The sequence below is a fragment of the Limulus polyphemus genome, unplaced genomic scaffold, assembly GCF_000517525.1.
Source record: "Limulus polyphemus unplaced genomic scaffold, Limulus_polyphemus-2.1.2 Scaffold832, whole genome shotgun sequence".
NCBI classification, from domain to species: Eukaryota; Metazoa; Arthropoda; class Merostomata; order Xiphosura; family Limulidae; genus Limulus; species Limulus polyphemus.
Genome location: NW_013666442.1, coordinates 244,708 through 255,106, shown reverse-complemented (window position 1 = coordinate 255,106; position 10,399 = coordinate 244,708). Strand labels below are relative to the sequence as shown.

General features: G+C 35.0%; 1 protein-coding gene across 3 annotated transcripts in view; it reads right to left on the bottom strand.

Annotated features, from left to right (window-relative positions):
• Positions 1-10,399, bottom strand: part of LOC106460768 (E3 ubiquitin-protein ligase RNF115-like) — a 126,580-nt gene that overhangs the window by 12,662 nt on the left and 103,519 nt on the right. For all 3 annotated transcript variants that reach the window (XM_022387551.1, XM_013920503.2, XM_013920504.2), the window contains one exon: positions 2,717-2,810. In XM_022387551.1, the coding sequence (XP_022243259.1) occupies positions 2,717-2,810 (94 nt within the window). The remainder of the gene's footprint in view (positions 1-2,716; positions 2,811-10,399) is intronic.

Here is a 10,399-nt window from a genome sequence, read left to right as displayed (position 1 = left end):
CTAGAGCCGCTACCAGTGCTCTATAGTTGTGCCTGTCTTCTGCTGACAACTGTCCAAGTATTTCCAGTGGTTGTCCCTTCAAACTCGTTGCCAGATATACTGCTTTCTGCTCGTCTGTCCACCCATTCATTTCTGCCAGGAGCTCAAATTGTGCTCTATATGCTTCCCAGGGTGCCTTCCCATCGAATTTCTGTGGCTTCATTTGTATTAATTCACCCCTATTGCTGACATTCATATCTGGGATGTGACTTCTAACAGGACTGAAGATGTCTGCATTAGGGTTTAGCTGCGGGGTCTGGAAGGGGTTTGCCGTTGTCTGGAAGGGGTTTGCCGTTGTCTGGGGCTGATTAAGTCGATAGTTAATGTATCCTCCTTGTGTAAAAGACAATAAATCATCCTTTAGTGTATTTAATTCGCTCTGAAATTTACTAATGTTTACCGTTTCTACTTCTTGTTTCCTTTCTTGTTCCAGTTGCCACTGCTGTAGTCTCTCTTCTTGTTTATGTTCTTTCTCCTCCAACCATAGCTGTAATTTCTCTTCTTGTTCTTCTTGTTTCTTTTCTTTTTCCTCCACGAACTGCTGTAATTTCTCTTCTTGTTTCTCTTCTCGTTTTTCTTGTTTCTTTTGCTGTTCTTGTATTGCTGCCATCAAATCTGCTAAGCTGTAGTTTGATTTGCCGCTTCTCGTTTCCATTTTTTGTTTTTCTTCCCACTCTATGACATCAATTTGTTACATCTCTGGTTGTTAGTTTGTTTCCCGTATAATTTCTTTCAGATGAAATTTTAGCGGTACAAGTCCTTTCTTAAATAAAACTGGTTTATTCTTTCTGAATACAACTTTGCAATACACTTAATTTCCACAGTCGCGCTATAACAAATGCTATAATTCACAACAAACGTCCGACGTGCTCGACTCAACTGTCTGTATCTATCTCTGTCTGCAATTCAATTACACATTGTTGCCGTCGCTTCTTGGCCATCTTATATATATACAAGAATACCAAAAATCTAGTATAGGCTCGAGGCTTCATGAACCTTCAAGAATATGACGTGTTACTAGTGTCACGTGACCCCCGCTGTCGTAACAAATGCATAAATTCTGAATGATGAAAAATAACTTGCAAGTGAAGTTACTGTGCAATTTGTCAGGCTTACGTACTAAATATTTTTGTTGTAGAAAAGATACCTGTAGTTTTTAAAATGAAAAAATATAAAATCTAGTGTCAGCAACATGAAAAGAATCAAAGTAAACTATAAAAAAATCCACAGGCCTCTAATTAGTGGGAAACTATTTCTTAAAACCTTGTGTTCAAGATTCAAATATACCATCTTGAAGCTTAGCACCTTCACTTTACAAAGCATTTTAGGTTGAAAGTGTATTTGTTTTCAAAGATGGGATAATTTGTCAAGACCATCCATGGGAGGAATAGACATGAGAGTTTAATCAATAAAATGCATAGAATGCAGTTCAGATACTACTAAAATTAAAGTTCTTCATTTTTAGAATCTTTATTTATAAAATTAATCAAATGTGCATGGGTTCATGGACCAACGGGATACTGAAAAAGTAATGTTGACTACAATTTCAAATTTAGTAGATGAATCTATATGAAATGTGGCAAGCTTTTAATAATATGTAAATGTTTGTTTTATACACAAAATCAAACATGTTCAAAAAGTATTTATACTCAAGTTCCAATGTCAGTCTGACTCATACTCTGACAAACTGTAGTGCAAGGGGATGTTCATGTGGAAAATAAAAATACTTTTGTCCATCTTACAGTCTGTATATTGCATAACTTATAGAATCTCCAAGATGCATATCTACAGTTTTTAGTATCCTTCTATTCTGTTTCTGGTATTTACTCTCCTCTACCATGAACTATAACAAAATCAGCAATACAGGGTAAAATGAAAAGTTGATAAGCTTGGCATCAAATATACAATACCATAGTGAATGGTTCTCTGTACAAGGTCATGGCTTGTGCACTCTGACCCCCACCCATGCCCAAAGGGTTAACTAAAGAACCATTACACATCATTTTAATAACGTTTGTACACTTTTTTGGCACAATATTTCCTGAAATAGATTAAAATTATATTTTCTAAATGAAATTTTGAAGTAAAACAAGCAATTATGCCCATGGAGTGACCTTAGGTAACTAAAGTCACAAAAGAGTTAATATTGGGAATATTTGTATATGTTTTATTCATATTTAGCTATTTTAAGTATTATGAAAAATAAAATTATGCTAAAAGAAGTCAGAAATAAAAAACGTTCTCACAATCAATAACTTGTGTGTAAATATCCACATTTATCTTATTTAGTGCACCTTTAGTGGACATTTCTTTCTATTATTTCTTTTTTCACCCTGAATTCTTCAAGCTTATTCTCTTGGCTGCTCTTTCAAAACCATCCACAGAAGGTATATACATACAAGTTTAATCAATAAAAACATCCTTCAGCTCATACATCTTCTGCTGAGTTATTACTGTTATGACACAGGCTGTGGGAATCTTTTTATTTCATTCATGATCATGATTAATTATAAGACAAAGAGTTTAGTCACCTTAATGAAGTTCAAAGCTTTAGATACACATCCATTTTCTGTACATAAAGCATAATGTAATATTTCCCTCTGATCAAAATGAAACATTAGTTACTGTATTCATATTTTGTCTTAGTTTACAATAAACATGATAAGCATTTACTTACCAACTTGATCTTGTTCTATGTGTACTATTGGAATTTTAGAAATTTTCTCTTTTGACAGGGGTGGTGGTCCTGTGGCTTCCAACTGATTTAAAAGCTAAAAGTTAACAAAATCTTGTTACACATACTGCATTACTCTAGAAAATCTCACTGAAATATCCCTGCTTATGTACACCTGAAAGGCATGTTTAATAATACTAATAATTCACAGAAATATATTGATCCTGAAAATTAAAAAAATTGTTCTAAACATACCTTTTTCTGAAACTTTCAATCCATTTCTACTTGATATCTAGTATGCAAATACTATATAACTTACTTTCTATAGTGGGTATTTCATACTTATAATACTTAAATTATTTAGATGAGGTCAGTAGGTCTGGTCAAGGATCTAATCTACGGTTTAATGGGATACTTGTATAGTATCCTACTCTACCTTGTGTAAAAGGTACTGCTTTACGACTGTACATGGAGCAGAGATACTTCCACATTCTTGTGTGCAAATTTTCTGACTGGTCAACTGCAGAAACTGTATACTGAAAATTTATTTTAGGATATTTGAAGCAGATTTTTTCCAACTTAGAAGTGTCATGACTTGCTGATGAAGTTTGCCATGTTATAACCTTTTATCCATTACTTGTGCTAGTCATGCAAATCATCTTTAGTTCAACTTTACTTACTTAAGCCTGTAACATCACATTGAGCATAAGTCCTCAACAACTCTTTGCCAGCTAACTCGACTCTGGACTACTCTATATATATCTATCTCCAGGTTTACCGCACTCTTTTTAATTCTGCCTCTGTGTCTGTTTACCAGTTGTTCATACGTCTATATCTCTTTTGATTATCTTGAGGGTCCCACATCAGAAAATTTCTAGTGATGTGGATGTTATCTTCCTTAAGGTATGTTCTATCCAACCCCTCTTTTTTAAACCTTGAGTTTGTCATCAGTGTGTTTATGTAATCCTCTATGTTTTGCAAGTTGAAGTGTAGAACTTAGCCTAACCCTTTATTCTTGAGGTGTCCATTTTTAGTTTCGACCTTCATCACTAACCTGTTCAGCTTTGGTGCCCTACCAGAAACTTACACTCTCACTAGTTCAACTTTAAATAAAATCTATTTTACACATTTTTTTGGGGTATCCCTGTATATTGTATTTGGTATTTACTCTTCTCTACCATGAACTGTCACTAAATCAGCAATGTAGGGTAAAATGAAAAGTTAATAACTTTGACATAAAATACACAATACTATGGTGAATGGCTCTCAATTGGAAACATTACTGGAGGGAGAAGACAGGCTATGAATCAGTTAGGTCAACCAATTTAAACTAGTGAAGCCAAAATCAGCTTTTTCAAGTGGTGATTAGTATGATTTTTACAAAGCCAAGTCTGGCTTGATATGTACTTGTTAAATTACAGGAACACAAGTCAAGAGTTTTTATGTGCTGCTAAAACTATACTTAATCTCATGGTATACCATTTCATGTAAAACACCACTTCAGCAAGTTAATGGAAAAATAGTAGCAGATCTTGGATGGACTATCAGCATTTTAGGTTTAGAGGTCTTACATATGTTATCTTCTAGTACAGCCTGAACACCAGGTTAACTGCAGCTCTTTGGTGAATCCATAAAATGTTGACCAAAATATTCACAAGAATAATGGACTACAATAGTGTATACAGAAGATGTCATTATAATTCTATCTAATACAAAAGTGGTGTTTCATAGCAAACTATAAGCACAATTTCAAGTTGTACCACCAGATAACAACATAGTTTAAGTGATTCTCATAATGTTGTTTCCTTGCCCCAAACCAACTGTGCTTTCTCAAACATTTATATAACTGAGAGATAAATACATTCTGATTTTGGTTTGCAACTAAAATAAACAACTATAGAGACATCATCTGGAATGCTAATCCGTATAGTGCATAAGGGAGAAATATTTGAAACTAGTGAGAAGAGAAGGTACCTAAAGAAAGTATATTACGTGTGTCACAATAGGGAAAATTCAGGATTGTTTTAAATATTGCCTTATAGAATTAAAAACTTAAACTTATATACTATTAGAATATGGATAATTAGCTAAGATTTTATGCTATACTAATTGGTATAACATAAACAAAAGTAGTTTAATAAAATTTTAAATGTAAGACACTAAAACCTTGTGTCATGCACAGTAAAGGATACCTGTGGCTATATAGTTAAAAACACTCAAAAGAATGAGATACAGAGCGGGTGTGAAATGCAACTTCTCCAGGTTGCTCAACCAACCCAGACACATCACCTCCTGAAGGAGGAGAAGAGGATGGCTGTAGAAGACTTGTTGGAATGAAGTCAAAGAGGAAATAAGCATCCGAGAATTCCACCTCGGTCATCCCAAGACCTGGAACAAATAACCACTTTAGGGTGAGAAAAGTCCTCATGGATGGAGATCGAGAAATTGACTGAGACATGAAAAATCCAAGATTGGAATAAAATCCACAAGAAGGATTAGAAATCCATCCAATAGCATATTTAGCCATTAGGTCCAACACTGCTACAGACTGATGTTGGCAAGAAACAATATCCCTTGGAGGAGGGAAAATAACAGGAACAGGAAACAATGGAGGATGAGAAGGAAAAAATGATGGGCAAAGCTCTATGATAGAATTCCAACTACCCACCAATAAGCTGCAAATGGAAGGCAATGGTTTGTAAACTGAACTAAATGAGCCCTACTGACCCTGAGCCTATAGGATAATCACCACCAAGACTGACAACACTGAAGTCTATGAGTAGTGGGAAGATGGATGAGACAGAGGAAGGGGATATGGTGACAGGGAAAGGTGAGGATGCAGGAGTAGAGGGCAGAGAGAGGCAAAGAAGGAGCACAGGACAGATGATAAACTAGTGAGGATAAGAAATAACATTGGCATATAGCCCCAACATGCGACTCCAGAAAAACCAAGCACTCCAGTAAAACCACACTGACAGATGAAATAAGCCAGGCGAAGGCATATGAGATAAAATGAAGCCAAAACATATGAATAGAGGGTATTATGCCCCAAGAAAACCAAGTAACAGAACCAAATATGAAGTGCTAAGGCCAAGGAAGATAAACATGCCACTGTAAAGAACATAAGTGAACAAGCATGTGCAGAAGATCACGGAAAGAAGGTGAAAGGAGGAAAAATAATGGAAAAGGGGTAGAGAGTGTAAGGCAAAGATGGGTAAACTTAAGCCTGAGAAAAATGAGTTTAGGAGTCAGAAAAATGTAATACAGCATGAAATTATGCCTAGACATATGTGGTAACAAAGGAAAGAGGATGTGGCATGCATGCATCCAAGTGGTGATAAAACTAACTGAATATGGACTTGCATATCTGGATAGGAAGTAAAAAACATAAAAGTCAGAAGCAGGGAACAAAGTACAAAGTGAAAGAAAAACATACCTGAGAAACTCAGTCCCAAAATTATGAAAAATATTAGGTAAATTCAAGACAACATGGGTATAAGGTGGTGGGAAAAAAACCTGCAAAGTCCCTTCCATTACAAAGGATAAACATAGACAGAGCTATGTCAGGTTCAATAGGAGGTCCAGGCCACAAGAATGACTTCACCATTCACAACACAAAAGCTGTCACTTCTCCCAACAGACAAAGAAAAATCTGATGCCGATGTAGTTGTTAGACTTACTTAACAATGTTTCCTTGTGTCACACCAGATAAAGTGGAAGTTACTGATACTTATGAAATAATAATGTGGAAATAAAAGGCCTCAAAATCTGCAGGTGCAGAAAATGCTGGAAAACAAAAATCCAACAATAGTGTCTTTGTAGATACTTCCATTAAAAAATGCCTATATCTGAAAAGTTTATGAATGAAAAAAAAAGGCATCATTACACACAAGTGCCACATCGAGAAGTGAGGCTTGAACAATTAGTATAGAAAAAGTCAGTTGCATTAGGAGGGTGTGATTCACTCCTATTGGTGGATGGTTGTTGCATGCTTATTTGTATTGTTACGTCTCTGTATGTTTTTTTGTTAATTCTTACAAGATACAAGTCCTTTCTTTATAAAACTTGTTTATTCTTCCTCAATACAACTTTGTAATGTACTTAATTTTCACAGTTACACACACTATAGCTCACAACAATTCACTCACTTTCTATCGTGCTTAGACTTAATTGTCCGTCCCCGCAAACTATAGTTCCGATCTCTGTGTCTGCTATCCCCAGTTCCCGCCGACCGTAACCGCTGTCCTTCTTTCTCTCTGCCTGCTTCATCTCCGCTATGTCTCTGTCTCCACTATTGCTTCGACTCCGTCTGTCTCTCTCACTGTCTAGCTCACTTATATACACTAATACTGTCTGTTCTAGAAACTTCTAAGATTCTCAACACGTGCTACCAGCGTCAGTTGATGCAACGCTTTCGCAACACACTAGCGAATCTTCTAGAATATTCATCACGTGACCCCCACTGTCGTAACAGTATGACAATAGCACATGGAAACAAGCGAGTTTAGGTGGGAGCCTCAGGGCTAATGGTGAGCAAAAAATTGCTCATATAGAGAGCAGCATAAAATTGATAAAAAAGCTAATATGTGAGAAGAGGTTAGGTATCTTTTCAGAAAAGCATTTCAGAAGTTTCTTTGTAGCGCAAAATAAGGCTACATAAAAATCAATGAATATTAGCTATATATTAGGAATGTTTGATAGCTAGCACTTCAAATGTAAACAGCCTCATCTGGAAGGCATTTACAAGATCCTGTATCAAGCTATAAATTTAGGTAGTCTATTGGGTTTTTGATATTGATCTTATACAAATAGAAAACTTTGTCATTTTGTGGTGAAGCAAACAATGGAACTAATAACACCCTTCTCTGAACAGAATACAGCACAAGTTTTGACTGTATTTGATTAATATTTTTTTAACTTGTTACTGGATATAATTTCTTAATTTTTCTGCTACCTTTTAAAATGTGTTTTCTGATGTTAAGCAATAATTGGTCTGCAACATTGAGTAAGAAAATACAGCACATTTTCTTTAGTATTGAAATGCTGAAAGTAATATTACTTGTTTTATCCACAGAATTAAGAGGATTCAATTTCACATGATTTTCAACTTAGTAAATTTCTTGTCTAAGCAGCATCTATTCTGAAAACATGTCTGATATCATATACATTTTTGCACTCTTTCATGATGTATTCACTCTTTTTATCCTCATCACTATCTTCAATTAAAGCCAAAATGACATTATCAATAAAATCCCTCTCATCATCATTGATATTCACACTTTCACTGTAAGTTGGCTGTAGTAATTTTCTTTTACTGCTTGTCGCATTATTAGTACTTGTAAATACATGTTTTGGCTGCTTTCTCCCACAACTCTGACTCAATTTAGGCAACTTCATCTTAATTTTATGTTTCTCAGGCTCCTGTTCGCTAAGAATTGGGTTTGTAGGTTGACTAGATAATAATAATACTTTTTGAAATAATAATCATTCGTGGATACATTTAAGATGCAAAAGCATGTATGTATTTAATGACATTAAAAAATTTACAAAAGTTAAAACTGTAAACTGCATAGCTATATGTAAATCATTTTTTTAGTACTAAGTCTTCCTTTATTTTAGGTGTACTGTATATCTAAAATCATTCATTAATAGTCTTCCTTTACTTTGGTGCATTTAAAGGATGGAGAATAAAAGAATGCTTGAAAAGCATGCAAATGACATGTACAACCTGAGTTTCTTTCCAGTTCAGCAAAAATCACTATCTCTTACTAGTGACTCTTTTGGCATACCACACTAGTAATATACCAATGTAAAGCAAACAAGAGCAGCAGAAAAGTAAGACAGTTCTATGGGATCACCATAAGTTAAACTATCTCTGACACAAACAATACCCTTAAATGGTGAATCCAGATAAAATATTGCTGCACCACATGAGTAAAGATAAGTATCTTTCACCACTTCCAAAGCCAATTTTTGCTGTCGAGTTAGTTTACTTTAAGAGTACACACATGTGGTTTAAAGCACTCTTGACAGTTCAAAACACATTGAACTTTACAGTTTACTAGTACACTCTTTTCTTATCTACTTCTGCAATATGTGAAGCAGGTTTTCCAGAGGGACAGTCTTTTTCATCCATAGACTTTCCATAAAGGCCAGCAAAGTTTGCAAATTTATCAACATCAGACATCAAAGGTAAAGGGACAAATGATAACTGTTAAGTTTGTCCATAGGCATCCTAATAGGATGCTTGGTTGCACTGCATTTTGTTGCACTGCAGTGAGCACACATAAATTTCCAAAGAGGCTCTTTGTCAGGTTCCAAAATTTTTTTGGTGATATTTTCAGATGACAAGTTAGGCTGTACTTCAAAAATTAATTCCCAAAAATGAGATAATTCAGACTTGTTAGAAGCTGGAGTAATTTGTCCAGGTTCTCCCTTTATTTCCATGCTACTGAAACATCATGATAGTGTGCATATCTCTTGCTGAATTGCATCCAACAAAGACTCATTCAATACCAGATTTTGAGCGACTACTTCATGTACTTCTGTGAGTGTCTTTTTATTATCAAGCAGTTTCTCTTGCTCTTCTAGCAATTCTTTCCTAGTAAGTGCAATGGTCATTAATGACAAATTTAAAGTAGACATGAAATGCTCAACTACATTTTGCAAAGATTGATAAGAGTAGGTACAGCCAACAATTATCAAATCCAGGTCCAAAGATATGAAAAGACAGATCTAATCCAGTTGTATAAAAACAAATGTGATATAGTGGTCTGGACCTTCATCAATCACTGTCACAAGTATAGGCTTGTTTACAACAGCACCATCATCATTAAAGTGAGTTTAAAGAAAAGCTGTCAATTTTGCACAATACCACAAAGCTGAAGAAGGTTGAATAACTTTGTCTTTTAACCCAATAAAGGCTTTTCCATGATAGAAAGAATCTTGAGGTGTCATTGGAATGTCAACCACAAAAGACACAGATAGCACTGAAAACATGGTCTTAAGCAACTGGACTAGGACCTTCTGCTAAAACTATTGAGAGATTATGCCCTCCGATGCCAGTTGAAACTGGAAGTACAGGTTTACCGATTGGTATGAAGGCTTTATCACCTACTGACACATAATTGATAAAACAATTTTCTTTAACAGAAAACTCTTTCAAATAGAATAAAATAAAACTAATATAGCAGGAATCGACATAACTATGATGAAGCTGGCAAATTTGTAGACCCAATTTCAAATTTACTCACCCTGTGTATCTTAATACAGATGCTGAATAAAGATTATGTGGTCAAATTTGAAAGCATAACCATTCCAGTGAGGGAACTTCAAGCTTACTCTCATCACCAGGATATTTCTGTTCAATCCCTTTTCTTATTATCTGCAGTAAGTGATACAATGAACTGGCAAATGGAGTTTCTGAGTGTTGTCTGTCATTTTCCAGTCATTAAATCCTTGATATTTGCTTGGGAGATGAATATTTGTAGAAGCTAATTTATCATGGTGAGGATCCAAATACCAAAGAGTACTGGAAAATGGTTTGATAAATTGTTCTCCAATAGTTGTCACACTGTCTGAAGACCATCCAACCTTCATTTTTTCTAGCAAATCTAACAGTGCATTTTGAATCTTCTGGTCACCTCATAGCTCTTTTCCTTTAAAATGCAAAAAAAAAAAAAAAAA